General features: G+C 53.7%; 1 protein-coding gene across 4 annotated transcripts in view; it reads right to left on the bottom strand.

Annotated features, from left to right (window-relative positions):
* The window catches only part of LOC143833584 (semaphorin-3F-like), a 33345-nt gene extending 15666 nt beyond the window's left edge, over positions 1 to 17679 (bottom strand). Inside the window, exons 1-7 of one of the 4 annotated variants that reach the window (XM_077329594.1) lie at positions 17190 to 17679; positions 15865 to 15990; positions 3552 to 3712; positions 3167 to 3229; positions 2216 to 2335; positions 1775 to 1868; positions 1237 to 1356 (exon numbers count right to left, since the gene is read on the bottom strand). In XM_077329594.1, coding sequence (XP_077185709.1) covers positions 1237 to 1356; positions 1775 to 1868; positions 2216 to 2335; positions 3167 to 3229; positions 3552 to 3712; positions 15865 to 15967 — 661 coding nt within the window. In that variant the 5' untranslated portion in view covers positions 15968 to 15990; positions 17190 to 17679. Of the gene's footprint in view, positions 1 to 199; positions 226 to 1236; positions 1357 to 1774; positions 1869 to 2215; positions 2336 to 3166; positions 3230 to 3551; positions 3713 to 15864; positions 15991 to 17189 lie in introns of those variants that run through there. The other 3 variants (XM_077329592.1, XM_077329591.1, XM_077329593.1) reach the window with 3 other exon arrangements.
* Positions 17680 to 20101: the final 2422 nt, after the last annotated feature.

Below are 20101 nucleotides of genomic sequence, written 5' to 3'. Positions count from 1 at the left end.
TCCATAGCAAAATATTGTTCCCAAATGGATTGCATCAAACTTAACATTTCTTCATTTGCCTTTGACAGCTTACTTTTGATCTAAATTTATGTATTTAAGTAGGCTAATCATGCCGCCCCCGTGTGCCAAAAGGTTGGGGACCCTTGATTGAGGTTATCCATGCAGTATTTCTTTCTTCCCTTTTAAAAAAGCCACTTACAAAAGAGATACTCCCGAAGGCCGGCCCTGGTAATGATACGCAGCATGAGAGAAAACAGAGAGAAAGAGGAAGTTTTGTGGCATCTTAAAGGTCAACGTATCCCCTGTGCAAGCACCAGGTCATGTCTGACCCTTGGGGTGACGCCCTCTAGCATTTTCATGGCAGACTCAATACAGGGTGGTTTGCCAGTGCCTTCCCCAGTCATTACCGTTTACCCATTAAGCAAGCTGGGTACTCATTTGACCGACCTCGGAAGGATGGAAGGCTGAGTCAACCTTGAGCCGGCTGCTGGGATCGAACTCCCAGCCTCATGGGCAAAGCTGTCAGACTGCACCACAAGAAGCTCTTATGGACTATCAAATTTGCTGTAGCGTAGGGTTTTGGAGGGCCTGTCCTGGATGGGCTGGGTTGGCATGACCTATTATTTGTATGTGAGACAAGCAAGGAAGTCCAGGGTTGCTATGAAGAGCTATGGTTGGCCAGTGGCCAACCCCCTATTTCTGTCTCTGGACCTAGAGGACCCAAGCTAGCCCGATCCTAGAAGATCTCAGAAGCTAAACAGGGTTGCTATGATTAATATTTGGATGGGAGACCACCAAAGACACCCAGCGTTGCTATGCAGAGGAAGGCTATGGCACAAACCACCTTTGAACATCTCCTACCTTGACCTGGATGGCCCAGGTTAGCTCAATCTCATCAGATCTCGGCGCTTAGCACAGTCAGCCTTGTTTAGGACTGGGATGGGAGACGCCCAAAGAAGCGCAGGGTTGCTACGCAGAGGCAGGGCACGGCCGACCACCCCTGCCTGTCTCTTTCCGATTGACAGCGCAAAATTCCACCGCAAATTCTAGCCTTCCGAAGGTTCCAGCCCACAATAGCTGGCTCCACCATAAAACTGCTAATATTCCAAAGGTAAGCCCAGAGCTTGTTCAAAGTCCCTTAAACAGATTAACCCGGGATTCTTAATTATGGCTTTAACGTCCACAGACTTTCGCATCAGCTAATATCCCTGCTGTTCGGCCATCGCCCTGCCCTACCGTAGAGCCAACGGGAGTCGTGCTGCTCGGTACGCACAGCCGGCCGGGGCCCCATGGTACGGAACAACGCGGCATCGGTGCCCATGAAATCCACGTGCACACCGGCGTAGAGAGTGGAGTCTGAACAGGAGAGAGGAGAAGAGAGTCACCGAGAGCGATCCATGGGCAGCAAACCGAGGAGGCGGCAGGAGGAACATCTGGGCAGCTGCAGCAGCGGATCGGAAACAGCCTGACTTTGCCAGACTTGGCAAAGCCCGATCTCATAAGATCTTGGAAACTAAGTGGAATCAGTCTCGGGTACTATTTGAATGGGAGACCACCAAGAAAGCCCGGCCAGTGGCCAGTGGCCAACCACCGTTGTGTGTCTCCTGCCTTGCAACCCGATGGCCCTTTCTACCCCCACTGCTAAAAAGGTATCACGCAGACGTTGTTATGTGTTACCGTGACCGGCCCTGCATTTGCAAAAGACAGAATCCGGGGACGGTGGTGGGTTTGGATTTGCACTCAGGGTCACCTGCACTCCCTCAAGGGCACTCACTGACAAGGACGGCCATGCTGTTCTGCCGTGGGTCGTAGGGGCATCTCCCCTTGCCGGCTTCTAGCGATCGAGGCACCATCCGGAAGAGATACTCCTTGCAGGGAGGAGAGGAGAGAAGACAGTCTGGGTGTCAGAGCTCAAGCCAGATAGACCCCCCCCCCGTCCAACTCATGCCCTCAATGGGGGACAGCCACGCCCCAGTTGGGCTCTGGGCCAGCCTAGGGTCTCCAACCTGCAGGTGGGGCCTGCGATCTCTCGTATCCCCAATTGATCAGCAGGCGGTCAAAATCAGTCCCCCCAGGGAAAATGGTTGCTTTGGAGGGGGGGCGGCTCTATAGCGTTGGCCCCTCCTCACCCCCCCCTCCCAGTCCCAGGATCTCCCCCAGTGGCAACCCTTGTGCATTCCCCTTGACCACCCCGTCTTCAGATGCCCGCCCGTACTTCGGAGCGCCAGCCCCGGTTGATGAGGGCGCACACCGGGTGGTAGGCGCTGGTGCCACAGGCGTAGAGATGTGTTCGGTTCAGCGGCTGCATCAGTCGGATGTAATTGGAGCACTCGCCCTGGAAAGTCGGAGGGACAAAAATGACAGATTTGGCAGAGACGGCGAAACTGACCTCGCTGATTAGAGAGAGGTTCTGTTTCATGGAAGGGACCTCCGGGGTCATCTAGCCCAGGGGTAGTCAACCTGTGGTCCTCCAGAGGTCCATGGACTACAATTCCCATCAGCCCCTGCCAGCAAACGCTGGCAGGGGCTCATGGGAATTGTAGTCCATTGACCTCTGGAGGACCACCGGTTGACTACCCCTGATCTAGTCCCACCCCCTGCGAAAGGAAGGAAATTCACAACTACCTGCCCACCCAACTCATCCCAATTCCGTGTCCAAATGACGTCTATCGGTCCCACCAAGAAAAAAACAAAACACAGAATCCCTGGCCACTCTGGCCAGTAAGAAATTTGCCTCCCAACCCCAAAGGGCCAATGGTCATTTCCCTGGGCATGCAAGAAAGGGCCACAAGAGCCCAGCAAATTCCAATGTGCTGCTAATTAGAAATGTCGTGCAGGATATGGGGGGAGGGGGAATTAATTGATGGGGAAGAGGGATAAGGGGGGGGAATGAGTTTACGGGAAAACTAGGGGCCTTATTTCTTTTAACATAATCATAAAGTAACTGATAAGTAATTTGATTTATGTTCCTCACAGATGAAATTGGAAGCCTCTACAAAATTCCTTATGTATCTTTTCTCCTTTCTTTTATTTATTTTTAAATCTTTAGACACCCAAGATCTACGGCAGGGGTGGGCAAATTGTGGCTCTCTAGATGTCCACGGACTACAGTTCCCATGAGCCCCTGGCAGCAGGATAATGGGAAGGTCAAGCGACCACCACTCACCCACTGGCCCTTCCCGGCCAAGCGGCATTCATTTCGATGGGTCGCCAGTGCAGGCCAATGGATCTAAGGAGAAAAAAGAAGAGCTGGGTTCTGATACCCCACTTTTCACTTCCGAAAGGTGCCCCAAAGCGGCCGACAAACACCGTTCCCTTCTTCAATAGACACCAGGGGAGGCCAGTGGGGCGGAGAGAGCTCTGAGAGAACTGGGATTTTGTTCAAGGTCAGTCCTTGGTTCTTTAACCACTACACCACGTTGGCTTGGAAAAGGGAGAGCCTTTCCCCTTGAGAAAAGAAAAGCTGGTCCACAAAGCTCACACCACAGAGCTAGCTGCAGCTGAACCCGCAGGGTGGGCTCCTTGCTCTCATCCACCTCCTTGCTGCTTACAATGAGGGGCTCCTTGTTGATGTTGTGGAGGTCCAGGGCCACCAGGTAGTCTCGGGCGCCCATGTAGAGCCGCTCTTGGTCCTGGTCCATCAGCAGGATCCTATAATCACTCGTGTTGAAGGCAAAACTGAAGGGCCGGGCGGTGCGAGTCTCCAGCAGCTCTGCAAGGGAAGAGTGCCTCAGAGTCAGGGCCCAAAGCTAGAAAGTGGCCTCCTTATCTCCATCACTCTTCTGGCCTCCAGGCTGGGAAAGACCTGGAGATGAAGGGATGTGGCCTGAGGAGGGCAGGGCTTGGAGAGGGACAGGGCTTCCGTGGGGTGCAATGCCACAGAGTTCCCCTTCCAAAACAAGCCCTTTTCTCCAGAGAAACTTGGCAGCAGGAGATCCATTGCAACAGTGGCAGATCTCCAGGTTCAGTGCCTGAGCCTTCGGGGAAGCGATAATAAATAAATGCTCATGATATTCATGAGTCAGGATACAAGGCCGCAGAGCCCAGGCCGGTCTGAACACATGGACATGCTGGGGAGTTGCCTGGGGCCCCATGAACATAAGGGCCCCATGGCAATATGTATGCACTGACGCATAGAATCATGAAGGGACCTCCAGGCTCATCTAGTCCACTCCCACCCAATACAGGAATCTCACTCCTACCGCACACCCACCCTAACCCCAATTTCATTCCCCCTCCCCCAAAAATGCCAGAATCCTGGCCAATCTGGCCAGGAATACCATTCATTTGCCAGCATTTTTGCTTTTCAAGGTCAAGGTTCACATTGAGGAATCTTTACTGCACAGCTTGTTTTTTTAATGTTTAAACACTGACTTGGTTGGCGGTTTCAATAAATATGTTTTTATTAATTTTATCAATAATTTACTTCCCCCCCCCCCCGTCAATGGTTCTGTCGGCCCTGTCCCCAAGGCCCTGTTTCTCCTGGGGGCTTACAATGTTAGGACAGCCTGAGCCCACCCTCCGAAGCGGCCATTTTCTCCAGGGGAATTGATCTCTGTCTCCGGGAGATTGCCAGCTCAGGGTTCGGAAATACCCAGAGATCGGGGGGTGGAGCCTGTGGGGGCGGAGCCTGGTGAGGGGAGGGGCTTCAGTGGGGGCATGAAGCCACAAAGCCCCTCCCCCTGAAGCCGCCATGTCCTCCAGAGGAATGGCTCTCCGTTGCCGTAGTCCAGGCACGACTGGGAGGTTGGCAACCTGCCCTGCTGCCCTCCTTCCCACCAGAGAAGGCCGGGCCTTCCTCTTTGCCCGCCGAAAGGGCAGCAGCTGGAGAACGTTAATCCGTGCGCTGGCCAGGGCCGGGCCGGCCAGGGCTGGGCTGAGCTCAGGGGGTATTTTGGTCCCATGAAGTGGCTAAGGCGGGGCCGACGTGGGCGTGGGGGGGGGGGCCTGGGCGGCTGGTACAGCAAAGAGCCTAAATCCCCCCGGCCACATTCCACAGGCCCAGATCAGAGAGCGCCGCCTGGTGCGCTTCCCACCTGTGGTGACCTTGGGGACGGGGCCAGAGGACGGCGGCCACCAACCCCATGGCCCAGCCAGGCCCTGTAAATCCCCGAAGACAAATCTGGGCAAGAATTCAGAGGCCGAGCACCGAAATTGGACTAATCCTTCCGGATAAGCGACCTAAAGAGCAGATTTCCGAGGATCTCGGTGGGGACAGGTGGGGGGGGGGAGCGGGAGGGCTCTTCCAAACGGACGGGGAACCTGTTAAAAAAAGATCTCCAAGAATCGGAGCCTAAATATCTAGACGCCACCTTTCTCTTTGGCCAGCTCTGCTCTTGCCCAGGAGAGAGAGTGCCAGACCTTCGGAAAACCTGATGAAATACCACGAGATTTAGGGTGTGGCAAGGGGGACTCTAAAAAAACCCCACTCCCCCCCCCCAAAAAAAATAAATGCTCAACAGCTTTGCGGCAGGGGGCTGGGTAGAATGGTGGATCCTGAATTGGATGGAATTGATAAATGAACATTATATAATGCTGAAGACAGGTCACCCGCCAAGGTGCCAACCTCCCTTCAGAGCAATTTAGGACTTTCGGTAGCTGTAAACCACCACAGAGCCATTGAGGAAGAGCTTTTGCATGTTTAGATGTACTCCCCAGAACGGCCCCCAATAACGGAGGATAACGTACATACAGATTAACTTCAAATTAACCTCTGGGGGGGACTGACACATGTTGTGTTGGGGTAGATTCAGGGAGTCAGCCGTGCTATGCAACAGAATGTAATTTGGGTCCAGGAGGACCTTGAAGACCAACAAAGTTTCAATCTGGGCATAAGCTTCTGTGGACATGCGCACTAGAAGTGTGCATGCACATGAAAACTTATGCTCAGAATTAAACTTTGTGTTAAAGGTGCCCCTGGACCCAAACTATGTTCTGTTGCATTTGGGGTCTAGTTCTGCTCCTAGCTAGTTATCTGAAATAACAAAAAAATACACTATGTTTTCAACCTAAGTCAGGGATTCCCAACCAGAAGAAGAGTTGGTTCTTATATGCTGCTTTTCTCTACCCGACGGAGTCTCAAAGCGGCTTCCATTCACCTTCCCTTTCCTCTCCCCACAACAGACACCCTGTGAGGGAGGGGAGGCTGAGAGAGCCCTGAGATTACTGAAGAAGAAGAAGAAGAGTTGGTTCTTATATGCTGCTTTTCTCTACCCGAAGGAGGCTCAAAGCGGCTTATAGTCGCCTTCCCTTTCCTCTCCCCACAACAGACCCCCTGTGAGGGAGGCGAGGTTGAGAGAGCCCTGATATTCCTGAAGAAGAAGAAGAGTTGGTTCTTATATGCCACTTTTCTCTACCCGAAAGAGGCTCAAAGCGGCTTACAGTCGCCTTCCCTTTCCTCTCCCCACAACAGACACCCTGTGAGGGAGGGGAGGCTGAGAGAGCCCTGATATCACTGCTCGGTCAGAACAGTTTTATCAGGGCTGTGACTAGCCCAAGGTCACTCAGCTGGCTGCATGTGGGGGAGCGGGGAATCGAACCTGGCATGCCAGATGAAAAGTCCACACTCCTAACCGCTACACCAAACTGGCTCTCTAGCAATGGCAAGAGACGTCCCCAGATCTTCCCGAGTCCTGCTGAATCGCCCCCTGGAACCGGGTTCTCTTGGGTTGCCCGACGACTTTAAAAAACTTCATTTGCAGTACTTACGTCAGGCTCTCTTGACCAGGGTTTCATAAAACCCCGGAGTTTCTTGATGGCCGCAAAACGGTCTCCTGCATTGGGTGGGAGTTAATTAATTTTGCATACACCTTTTAAATCTGTTCAACGTTTCTCGGGTGATGGGACCATATATGGTCATGTCGAGCTGCCCGCCTCCCACTCCCGGAATGGCCAATGATGGGCCTAGAGGAGGTGGGAAGGGGAGGGGCCTCTGGTGGGCGTGTCCACAGCTCTGCTTCCCAACCACATTCTGCAGGATCGCGCCACTTCTGCGGTTCCTCGAAGGCTGATGAACGTTCCAGGGGTTTCTCAAGGGTCAAAAGGTTGAAAACGGCTGATCTATGTATACGTGGTATAGCCCAGCCTCCCCTGTGAGGGAGGGGAGCCTGAGAGAGCCCTGAGATTACTGAAGAAGAAGAAGAAGAGTTGGTTCTTATATGCCGCTTTTCTCTACCCGAAGGAGTCTCAAAGCGGCTTCCATTTGCCTTCCCTCTCCTCTCCCCACAACAGACACCCTGTGAGGTGGGCGAGGCTGAGAGAGCCCTGAGATTCCTGAAGAACAAGATCCATGTGTTGCACACTCAAATGGGTATCTCATCAAGGCTTCTACCTGTAGCCTTCGTCCATATATCACAAAAATGTCACCACTAACTTGGTGCGGTGGTTCAGAGCAGCAGCCTCTAATCACTCCTCCTCCTCCACATGCTGCCGGCTGGGTGACCTTGGGCCGGTCCTAGTTCTCTCAGAGCTCTCTCAGCCTCACCTCCCTCAGAGTGTCCATTGTGGAGAGAGGAAGGGAAGGCGAATGTAAGCCGCTTTTAGACTCCTTCGGGCAGTGAAAAGCAGGGTACAAAGAGCCAGTCTTCATCTCTTCACTGCAATAACTTTGGAACCCCCCCCCCCCCCCCATGTTTAGCAGGCACCAGCTTGCCACCAGCCCCCTGGCAGTCCCCCTTTCATTGGCCAACAACAGCCCTGCATCGGTGGCCAATGGATCGGTGGCCAAACTCTTTCGATATGATCCCTTTGAGACACTCTCCTGTGGAGCATCAACGTGGCCGTCTCACCATTTTACCAGTGCCGCACTTTTCTTTTGCAAATCCTTCTGCCAGTGAGGACTGACCTTTCTCCTGTGACTTCACGGGAAGGAACCCGCTGTTAATAAAAGGAAGGATCAAACTTTGAACTCGGACAGTCTGGGTGAGCAGCGCTCTTGTTAAAGGCCTCTGTGCCCGCAGCTCGTTCCGGTTTGGGAATCTTGCAGGTCTTTTTCCGAAGGAAGCAATGACATTTCGAATCTGGCTCTCTGGTCTCAGGACAAGATAACGTACCGGACCAACACGGCTACCCACTTGAATCTAAGGAAGGAAGGGTTCTTCTGCAGTGGCTAATTTCTGCTATTCTCAGAGCCCAAATAGCTGTGTGATGGAATGGGGAAAGGAAGAGGGGGCCAGAGAAGGCTAGGGCGCCTGTTTTCATGGTTGCCAACTGCCAGGTGGGGCCTGGAAGTCTCCCAGAACTATAACCAATCTCCATCTTGAAAACGGGATTAGAGAGATTCAACTAGGACTACTCTATCGGCAGCTGCCAGCCGTGGTGCCTGAGAGGAGCCTCCACATTCAGAGGCACTAAACCTTAGAATCTCAGGAGGGAACACCAGGCCTTTGCCTTTCTGCCCTGTTGTTGGCCCTGGTTGGCCACTGTGTGAGGCAGGATGCTGGACTAGGTGGACCCTCCCTGGTCTGATCCAGCAGGGCTCTCCTGATGTTCTTATGAAGGCCTCGGCCTCTCTGCCCTGTGGCTGGCCTTCCAGAGGAACTGGCTGGCCCCTGTGAGAGACAGGAGGCTGGACTGGATGAATGACTGGTCTGACCCAGGAGGGCTCTTATTAGAACTGTTCTCCTGGAGAAAATGACTGATTTGGAGAGTGGATGGTATGAAGTCTCTCCCTGCCCCTCACTAACCCTAACTCCACCCTCTGCAGGTGCCCCTCCCCCAAATCTCCAGGAATTTCTCCACCCAGAGTTGGCAACCTTACTTGCGTGGATCCCATCACTTTGCCCCTGGACTGCATCTCCTTCCCTTCCTCTCTCCTTTCCTCATTCTATCAGCTTTATTATATCCTCTAAAACAGCTGGAGCATCAGCTGCACTCCATGGATGCAATGTTTATACCAATACAGTATTTCACAGGAGCCTGGATAATCCAATGGATCAGTGACGGAGCCGTGAGTCAGGAGGACCTCCCTGGGCTGCGTCCACAGAAAGATGATCCTCTATCATATTACCACAATTAGCGGTTTTTCAGGCTGCATTTAAAACTGGAAAAATTCCAGTCCCTTTTTTGTTCCCAAGATTGTAAGGCTACACATTTCCCTTCATATCTCCGCAAGAAAAAGGGTTACAGACTTGCTTTCAAAGAAATTAAATTGATGGTAGTAAAACGCTGCTGTGACATTACAACAAGTTATCTTTGCAAAGAAACCAATGCCGATGTGGGCAGGGCCTAGGAAAACGCACTCCCGTCTCATCCGCATTGATTGCAATCTTTCCAAGAAGTTGGTGCCAAAACAGGTATAGGAATAGTTGCAGGAAAGAAGGAGGAAATGTAGAAGCACATTGTGTGGATGCTGCCAAAAACAGCGCTGAAGAACAGAAGCCAAGTTAGAGTGAAAACTCTGGCTAGAAACAGTTCTGCTCCAAAACTAACCCAAACTACACAAATTAACCAAGTGGTGACCCTTGACAGGTCTCTGTGTCACAACCTTAGCGTGCCCAGATACACAGGCCTTCTCTGAATTGGAGACAATACTATTACCTTTCAAGACATATTTGCTGGGGAGGGGCCTCTGCTTGGCATACAGAAGGTCCCAGGTTCAATCCCTGGCATCTCCAGTGAAAAGGACCAGGCAGGAGGGGATGGGAAAGACCTTGGCCTGAGACCTTGGCTCAGGGACAGAGCCTCTGCTTGGCATGCAGAAGGTCTCAGGTTCAATCCCCGGCATCTCCAGTTGAAAGGAGCAGGCAGGAGGGGATGGGAAAGAGCTCAGCCTGAGAACTGGAGAGCTCCTACCAGTCTGAGCAGACAATACCGACCTGGACGGACCCAGGATCTCCTTAGGTATAAGGCAGCTCCATAGATTGTTACCAGTGTTATGAATGATGTTTTACTTCACCTTTTAAAATACTAAAATGTCTCCAGTAAGCACACTGCATCCAATCAAAGAAAATGTTTTCCAGGACACCATGAGCTATTATATCAGTAAGAAGAAGAATTGGTTTTTGTATCCCACTTTTCACTGCCTGAAGCGATCTCAAAGCGGCTTACAGTCGCCTTCCCTTTCCTCTCCTCACAACAGACACCCTGTGAGGAAGGTGGGGCTGAGAGAGCCCTGACAGGACTACTTCATGAGAACAACTCTATCAGGACTGTGACTAGCCCAAGGTCACCCATGTGTAGGAAAAAGAAATCAAGCACGGCTCTCCAGATTAGACACCACTGCTCTTAACCATTTTGGCAACAGGGTTTTAAAACTATATATATAAAAATTAGGTAGGGCCGGGCCAAAGTCCCCCAGCAAGCTTCCAAGGCAAAGCGAGGATTCGAACCCAGATCCTAGTCCAAAAGGATGAGCCACGCAGAACACAGCTCCCTGGCCCGCCACAGCCAAGCCCACAACGTAGCCACAACTGCGACCGGCTTCAGCTCACGCACCAAGGGGAAGGCGCACTTTCAGCCACGCGGACGGTCGGCTGCACATGGCCCATGCTACCCAGTGTGCATGACACTCCGCACGGAATGCCTGACCCAAAGAACACCTCCGCCCTGTGAATTTTCAGGAGGCGCGTGTTCTCGGTGGCCGTGTCTCTCCCATCCAGCCTTGGGCATGGCTGCTTATGTTTGCAAAGTATTCACACAAACAGTACGGACACACACATGCGCGCGCACCATCATGCACGAAGGGGGGGGAGAATGATGGCCGGGCTTTGCCTTTTATAGCCAGCCTGCCGCTGCCCAAAGGAATGAATTGTCCTTTGGCCAAGGAACACTCGCATACAAACACACACACACACACACACACACACACACACACACACACGCACGCACGCTCACATCAAGGGCTGGGCCACCCCCCAACAGCCTCAGTTCAAGGAAAGCAGGGGGGAGGGTATCCGTGACCAGGGGGTGGTATGTGCAACCCCCCCTCCCCACATTAAAAGGTCTCCTCTCCCCCTCCCCGCGGTCACCCTTCCTCACAATATGTTCTGAAAGGGGGGATCCGTCCAAGCGTGCTCCAATCCCTACACTGTGTGGCATCCCGAGTATTTTAAGCCCTTCTGGGAAATCCTTTCCCCTTGTGGCTGGCAAGAAACCAGATCCCGGAATCCCCCAGAACAGAGAGCAGAGGGGGAACCCGGCAAGGTCACCAGGAGATATATGGGGGTGGGGGGAGGGGGGGGGACGGAGAGAGCGAAGAGGCGGGCAGCCCCCAGGCAGGGTGGAAAGAAAGCCGCTCGGTCACACCTGGGCCACTCCGCAACCTACAGCGGGAAAGTGCAAAAACCCAGGCATGCGCCCCTGCCCTTGGCCACAGTTGTGGCACGAAACGGCTGGCCATGAAGATTATACCCACACCAAGTGCATGCATGTCATCAGCACATAAATCCGTCACGATTGGCTGCCCAGGCCTCAGCCGAGGGAACAAACATACAAACAAAAATTTTTTAAAAAACCCACAGACCCGTTGGCTTGGCCATGCGCACGTGTGCTTGCACCAGCCACCAGAGGCGGTATTTTGGCATGGGCCGGACGGGAGTGCTCAGGGCTGCTTTGTGAACTGGCCCGAGAGTATTTGTCGTGAGGGGCTGGTGTCGGCACCTGGGCGTTGCCAGCTAGGCCCCCCCTCTCCTCCCCAACAGTGGGTAATTAGTCTTGGGTGCGGGGCTTGTGTTATTTCACCTGTGCGCTGTGTATTTTTATATTGCATCGGTGTGTCCTTTTAATGGGGGTTTTAATGGGGATTTTTAAGGAGGACCTTGTGACCCGCCACGAGCCATTGTATGGGAGTGGCGGGAGGTAGGTAGGTAGGTAGGTAGGTAGGTAGATGGATAGAGGATAGAAGAGACAGACAGACAGACAGATTCCATCTGCAACTTTCTTTTCTCCCCCTTGGAGATGATATTGAGGGAAATGGGTTGGGTGAGATGAATTGGGTTTCCGCTGCATCTTATGTCTCTTATGTCATTTTGTTTTACTTAGAATCATAGAATAATAGAGTTGGAAGGGCCCTCCTGGGTCATCTAGTCCAACCCCCTGCATTATGCAGGACACTCACAACCCTCTCGCTCCTCCACTGTCACCTGCCACCCCTTTGAAACTTCACAGAATCAGCCCCTCCGTCAGATGGCTCTCCAGCTTCTGTTTAAAACTCTCCAAAGATGGAGAACCCACCACCTGCCGAGGAAGCCTGTTCCACTGAGGAACCGCTCTGACTGTCAGGAACTTCTTCCGGAGGTTTAGAGGGAATTTCTTTTGATTGTAAGCCCTTGTCTGTGCTTTTAAGGGGAAGTTTTTACTTGGGTTTTATACAGACTTTGTTACCTGCCACGAGCCGTCTGAGAGTGGCGGGTAAGAAATCAAATTAATAAAATAAACAAACAAACAAGCCCTTTAACTTATCGGGAAAGTTCCCGGAGAGAGGCCACCTTGGAGGGCGAAGAAATTGAATTAATAAAATAAACAAACAAACAAATAAATAAGCCCTTTAACTTATCGGGAAGCTTCCCGGAGAGATGCTGCCTTGGGGGGCCACCAGATTCCCCCCCCCCTCCTCGTATCGGGGAACTCAGGAACAGCAACAAGACGTACAGCCTGGCTTAACGTTTCTTGCTTGAGGCCAAAAGGAGCCTATGGAACTGCCAGCCACTTGGCCAGATCGTTCGCGGGAAGAGAAAAGGGGGCCGCTCCAAGCCAAAACAAAGAAGAAATTATCGGTGCAAAGCAAAAAAAAAAAGAAAGAAAGAAAGAATTAACTCAACAACCCTTACGCACTCACGTGCAGCTTTGTCAGGGGGAATTTGCTTTCAGGTTCTTTTTGGTTTAAACAGCGTGGGCCTGGGAATGGAACCAAAGAGGGCCTAAGGGTTGCTCAGTTATTAGGTTTCTCCCCCCCCCCTTCTGCGTCAATTGTTTCTTATTCTTCAGCTTGTTCCAGGTCCAGGTTCGCTCTCCCAGTCGGCTCTGGTATGTACCAGAAACAACCAGGTGGCAGGCATGAAGGACCTTTCCCTGTATGCTGGGTTGTGAGCATGCGCACTATTTATGCGCCCTTGTAACCTGTGTTTATCAGCACCTTGCCTCCCATGGATGCATACAGACATGCATTCAGAACTTAGAAGAGAGCCAGTGTGGCAGAGTGGTTACGCCTGCATCTAGGAAACCCCGGTTTGAACACCCGCTCTGCCATGGAGGCTCACTGGGTGACCTTTAGTCAGCCATGCAGCTGAACCGACCTCACAGGGTTGTTGTGAGGAGAAGGTAAAAGGTAAAGGTATCCCCTGTGCAAGCACCGAGTCATGTCTGACCCTTGGGGTGACGCCCTCTAGCGTTTTCATGGCAGGCTCAATACGGGGTGGTTTGCCAGTGCCTTCCCCAGTCATCACCGTTTTACCCCCCAGCAAGCTGGGTGCTCATTTTACCGACCTCGGAAGGATGGAAGGCTGAGTCAACCTTGAGCCGGCTGCTGGGATCGAACTCCCAGCCTCATGGGCAAAACTTCAGACAGCATGTCGGCTGCCTTACCACTCTGTGCCACAAGAGGCTCTTTCTTGGGGGAGAAGAGACGGGTATAAATCAAGGAAAAAGATCGAGGAAATAAAATAGCAGCTGGTCAAATGTGGGGGTATGCTCATCTCTCGCAGCCAGCTCAGTCTACGGAGCATGTCCCTCACTTTGCTTTGCAGCCTGCCTCAACGCGGATGGCAGAATTAGAAAACGAGTCAACGAAGACCAGCGTTGACTGCACAACAAATAACGCACGCGCAAAGAAACAGATTACCAAACCACAGAACGATGAACTAAAAAGCATACAATGCCTTCGGGTAGGGGGCGGGTTCTAAAATGTCTCTTTTTATACAGGTGAATCTCCTGCATTCTGCAGGGGGTTGGACTAGATGACCTTGGAGGTCCCTTCCAACTCTATGATTCTTCTGAAAGGGACTCTCCACTTTACTTAACGCTCCCCTTTTTCACTGCCCCCCAGTTCCTTCAAGATAAATGCCCCAGCCAGTACAAAAAAAAACAAAAAACTTATTTTTGGGGGGTAGGGGGAGGAATCAATGAACATCTGGGAGACTGAGCTATCAACAGCCACTAGCTTTGACAGGCTGAAGTTTGACAGCCACCTACACCTCTCCAATGGCTGTTTGGAAACTAAAGGTGTGTGTGCGTGTGTGATCTCCTGTTTCTCTCACACCTCCCTGAGGCGTTTGGCAGCTCTTTCAAACAGACTTTGACCTGTTGGGAACGCCTGCGTACTACCTGACACATGCTCCCAGCCACACCTAAATTGATCTCTGCTCTGCCTCGAGTGGCGCACGTATGATGTACGTGGACAGAAAAGGCGCATAGTTCGCAGAAGACCTGCCTGCTGGTTCTGGGACGTGCATATATAATGCAGATTCAAGTCCACGAATACTGCGTGGAGACACTTGCACAGGGATGTTTAGCCGAAAGTACGAGATTCTTTCTGAGTTTTGCATGCACCAGCGCTTAGATGCCAATGTGTATCCTCTTGGGGGTGCATTAAAGGATACATTAGTCCTCATGTACACCTTGGGGAGAGGGTGAGTTTCATGGCCAATGCATTCCATAGGGCCCTCTGCTAAGCATAATAGTTAAATTGTGCACTTTAACCCTCTTCTCTCCAGGCCGAGTACAACGTTTAAGCCCGTCCTCCTCCTAGGTGCAAATTTCCACCTGAGCGTTGCACAGTCTTGCCTCCTGCAGGAATGGCAGGAGGTCCAGCAGGTGTGACCCCTATTTTCAAGTTGCCCCAAAACAACGCAACTTCCCACTGCATGGACAGCACACCGCCCCTCCCCAGTTTTCGGCACAACCAGATACTTAACAACGCTCATTAATCACAAGTCACTCAATGGATATAGCCCCAAGCTCTTCCGAAGATCTGGGTTTGCCTCACAAATTATATGTGAGCATTACAACAAAACCAGACAGGTTATTCCTAAAGCGATCCAGATGTTTGTAACTAAATAGGGTAAGACTCACACACAAAACCTAGAATAATGCTTCAGGTATCCTATATGACCAGAAAGGAAATGTTTTAAATACATTGATTATAATGGTTAGGTCGTTCGTTGACAGAATGGGTTTCCTTTTTGTTTTAATCCATCATTTAAAAAAAATCTGTACAATCCACAGGGGGGGGGGCACCTTTCCTGTGGCTTCATGGTGCCTCTCTGGAGATGCTAAAATTGAGTATCCGTATGGGAGGGCGGTATAAAAATCTAATAAATAAATAAAAAGCTTTGATTCTCAACAGCTCACCCTCTCTTAAGGCGTGCTGGATTCGAATCTAGGTCTTCCACTGCCGACCAACAGGGCTGTCACTCTGAAATCACCTCCAGAGAGGGTCACAGGTGGAGACACTAACATGCCTTATCCAAAAAACGAAACGGCTGCTTTATTTATAAGGAAACCCGTGTAGCGTTAATCAGCTCCATCAGGGTCCCACGCCAGCTAAACCATCTTCAATCGAGGGGTGATCTTAGCCAGCAGGAGGGTCTGCCGTTTCCTTGGCGTCTCTGTTTGTCAGAATAAAACCTTAGCGCAAGACCAGATGGTGAGTTGAGATGCAAACTTTAGCCTCGCACAAAACGCAGAGGCATAATCCAGTCCGGTTTTGCTCAGCTCCACTACTCAGCCCTTCGCTCGTGGAGGGGAGACCACGCACATTTGTCGCAGAAAGGATTGGGGACACCTCCGGACGGCCAGAGCATTATTTCACCCCACGGACCCTTCCTGTCGGGAGAGCACCTGGTGGCCAGTCTCCCAAGGGCTGAAGGCTGCCTGGACAGAGAGCCTACCTTTTCCTGGGACTCACCTGAGCTCCGGAGCCTCTCTTACCTTTGTAGGTCAGGTAGACCCGAGGGGCCCTGCTGAGGCTGCTGTGGGCCAGACCGCAAAAGAAGAGCCAGCAGGGCAGGAAGGGGGCCGCCCAGGGCAGCATGGCGAAGGGCCTCCTGGAGACGCCTGCGGGGAGAGAGAGAAAAAGAGAGTTGTGGAGAACTGGGGGCACATACTTTATGGCATGGTGCGCAGGCAAGTGCGGTGCGCGCGGGGGGGGGGGGGAGATGTGCCGTGCTGGGCGCTCTCTGTGGCAGGGAGCGGGCTGCTGGAAGGGGAGAAAGGGAGATCAAAGCCAGCCTGCCTGCTCACCCCGTCCCACCGGGCGCCCGGCCAAGCCGCTGTAACCCGAGTGGACCCAGCGGCTGATGGGCACTTCAAAGGCGCTGCCAGCTCCCCCCTTCCCCCAGTCCCCAACTTTCCCCAGTCCGGCGGCACTTTGAAGTTTGGGGGGGGGACAGGGGCAGGGAGTCCCCAGAGGGGCGCCCCTCCCGCCTGCCAGGACCCCCAGCCCGCCCCCCCACCCGGCCTGGCCTTTGGGCTGTGGCGCCCCCTGCCGGGGGTCCCGGGCCTTGCCAGGGGGGGGGCTGGCTCGCTTTGGCCTCCTGCCGCCATCACTCTCCGCCCGGGGGGAGGCACGGCAGCAATCTCGCCCCGCGGCCCGGCCGGGCTCGGATGGTCCCCATGCCACGGAACAGGTGCCAGCCGACAATGCCAGCAGCAGCCCGGGCGGCCGTCACCCACCCACCCACCCAGCCGGCCCGGCTCCGGCCTGGGTGCCAGCGCGGAAGGCCCGGGGGCTGGGACCTCCTCCTCCCCCTGCTCCTGCTCCGCCGCCGCGCTCCGCTCCGCTCCCTGCTCCAGCGCAACGTGCCGCGACCTGCCGCTTCCATACCTGGCGCAGGTAAGCGGAGAGGTGCATGCTGGGGCCGGGAGGGAGTCCCCGCACGGCCCCGGGGAAGGGGGGAAGGAAGCGCGCGTGCATACACCCCCCCGAAACACACACACACAAACACACACCCCTGTGCCTTCGCGCGTGGAAAAACTCGGGGGTCTTCCTTGGCCAGCCGCACCCCCTCCCCAGCCCAGCCCACCCCCGCCCGGGGTCTGGCCCAGCCAGAAGCTCCGCGGCCCCCTTGCCTGCCTGCCTGGCCTGAGGGTCTTTCGCAGGCTGCCAGGGGCGACCCTCCCCGCGGGAGAGCAGACGGCGGGCCCCGACGGGCAGATCCCTCGACGGGCAGCGGCAGGCGAGCCTCGGGCGGCCGTCGGGAGAGGGCCGAGGGCGGACGGGCGGCTGCGGGGGGACGATCGCGGCGCGGACTTACCCGGTGGCGGGGCTCGGCGGGGGGCTCAGCGGCAGCGCCTGTGGCCGCCGGGCGGGAGCATCGTCGTCTCCGCGGTGCGCGACTGAGCCCGGCTGGGGTTTTGTGCGCGGCTGGGCGGCTGGGAGGGAGCGGGGCGCGGCCAAGTTCCCCCGCGGACCAGGCGCAAAAAAGTTAATCGCCTTGCGAGCGCTTCCTCCCCGTCGCTCCGGCCGCAGATAAGCAGCGCCCGGCCTCCCCCGAGACGTGCGGCGGCGGCTTAACCCCTTCGCTGCTCCCGGAGCTGCCCGAGCCAGCTTCCAAGGGACGCCCCTCGCCGCTGGATTACGGGGTAGCGGGCCGCAGGCGGAGGAGCAGCCCGGCTCTTGCATTCGTGGAGGCGGGAGAGGTTTGCTTGCCAACTCCAGCTTGGCGAAATTCCGGGACATCTGGGACGGCCAGCAAAGGGCGCCGGAGCCAGCCTCCTGGGGGCGCCCCTACAATGCGGCTGGATTACGTGCTCGGAGGCAGGTGGAAGAGAAGCAGCTGGGCTCTTGCTTTCATGGCCGGGGGGGGGGGGGGGCTGTGCGTGCCTGTGTGTGTGTGTGTGTGTGGGCGGGGGGGGGGGGGGTGTCTTATCCTGGAGTGTTCCAAAAGGATTGCCGGCCGCAGGTAGAGAAAATCCTGGAGATGTGGGGCTTTGACAGGAGTCTGGGGTTTTATTGTCTACAGCAGCCATTCTCAATTGGGGAGGGGTGTGTGTCAAATGTTAAAGGGGGCCACAGAATGAAAAATGTGAGAAAGGGGAGCCAAAAGGATTTATGGGGAGGGGGGGGGCTTCCTGGTAGCTGAACCAGTTAAATACCCTTTTTGTCACATAAAAAGGTAAAAGTATCCCCTGTGCAAGCACCAGGTCATGTCTGACCCTTGGGGTGACGCCCTCCAGCGTTTTCTTGGCAGACTCAATACGGGGTGGTTTGCCAGTGCCTTCCCCAGTCAATGTCACAAATTGCTAGAAAGCCCCACCTTCCTTTCTGCGGGGTTGGATTAACGCATTCAAAAGGGGGAGAGGAATTGCCCACATGTTCTTCTCTTGCTCCAACGTTCTAAACTTCAATCCCCCCCCCCCGAATGTCAGAAAGTGAGGTTCCATAATAAATGATTTTATTCTAAATTATAAATGCTGTTATTATGGAACCTCTGTTCGCTTTGTGTTTGAGTGGGGCCCCTTAGTGGAACGTGAGAAGAACTCCATAAAGGCCCCAAAGAGGTGGAGGATGGCTGGTCCAGAGACCAGTTGCAATCCTGGGAGATCTCCAGGCCTCACCTGGATGTTGGCAGCCCTGCTTGGATGTGCCCTGGAGCCAGGGTAGAAAGTGACTTCTGCAGCCAGCTGAGCAGCCAGCCGCACTGTGGGCATCTCCCCAGCAAGGAGAGGGGTGTGTGTAGCCCTGGCAGCCTCCCCGGAGAAGGGCGGGGTGTCAAATTCTGTAGCCCGGGGCAGATCCAGCAGCAGGAGGAGGTGGGGAGAAGGACACCTTGACTCAGTTCCAGTTGGCTCCGCTCACCTGGGCTCTGAAACTGCAGTGCAAGCTCATCTATCGCAGGTGGGGGTGGGGGCTGATTCAGGAGGAAGCCAAGAGCTTCCACCAAGCCCCAGGGTCTTCTGCTGAAGGACGCAGGTAGCATGGCGGGGAAGCTCAGGTGTGTAGATTGGCCACTTCTCCTGACAGGCTTGGTCTCAGAAGCGCCTCTTCCTCTTCCTTAGGCGATGCTGCTTAGCTTCCAAGATCAGATGAGATTGGTCATGCCTGGGCTATGCAGATCAGGGCGTGGTCCATCAAGAAGAAGAAGAAGAAGAGTTGGTTCTTAGATGCCGCTTTTCCCTACCCAAAGGAGGCTCAAAGCGGCTTACAGTCGCCTTCCCTTTCCTCTCCCCACAACAGACACCCTGTGAGGTGGGTGAGGCTGAGAGAGCCCTGATATCACTGCCCGGTCAGAACAGTTTTATCAGTGCCGCGACGAGCCCAAGGTCACCCAGCTGGTTGCATGGGGGGGAGTGCAGAATCGAACATGGCATGCCAGATTAGAAGTCCGCACTCCTAACCACTACACCAAACTGGCTTTCAAGGTTATCAGGAGATGCTGGGGATTGAACCTGGGACCTTCTGCCTGCCAAGCAGAGGCTCTGCCACTGCCCCTCTCCAGCAAACACATCTTGAAAGATAATAGTATTGTCCCTAAATTAGAGAAGGCGTGTGTATCTGTGCATGCTAAGGTTGTGACACAGAGACTGTCAAAGGTCACCACTTGGTTAGTTTTTGGAGTTTGGGTTAGTTTTGGAGCAGAACTGTTTCTAGCCAGAGGTTTCCCTCCAGCCTGGCTTCCTTTCTTCAGCCCTGTTTTCCACAGATCTGTGCATGGCTCGCACTTGGATTACTGGAAACGTCCCCTCTGAGAGCCGTTTTGGTGTTGTGGTTAAAGAGCAGCGGACTTTAATCCGGAGAACCGGGTTTGATTCCCTACTCCTCCTTCTCATCCCACCAGCTGGGTGACCTTGGACCATTCCCAGTTCTCTCAGGGGAGGCAATTATAAGCCGCTTTGAGACTCCTTCAGGTAGTAAAAAGCAGGCTACAAAAAAAAAACCCAGCTCTTTTTCTCTGTTCTTTCCTTTTTCTGCAAAGCATCCCTTTAATACATCCCATAAACGTCTCCCGTTCCCTTCACCGGTTATTCCAGCTTCACCTCCAATGTACCTTACTGGAAAGTTTTTATTTTGTAAAAGAGATCTTTTTGCATCTGCACTGAGCCGCAGGGTGTGCACCCCCTGACTTCAAGAGTATCAGGTTTTTCTGTTGGCGTACGGTTTCGTGAACTGACGTTCAAAAACAGCCCCATTGCTCTTCCAAGCCCCGTAAGACTCCCGTTAAATATA

The sequence above is a fragment of the Paroedura picta genome, chromosome 3 (assembly GCF_049243985.1).
Source record: "Paroedura picta isolate Pp20150507F chromosome 3, Ppicta_v3.0, whole genome shotgun sequence".
NCBI lineage: Eukaryota > Metazoa > Chordata > Lepidosauria > Squamata > Gekkonidae > Paroedura > Paroedura picta.
This window is presented reverse-complemented; position numbering and strand designations above follow the sequence as displayed.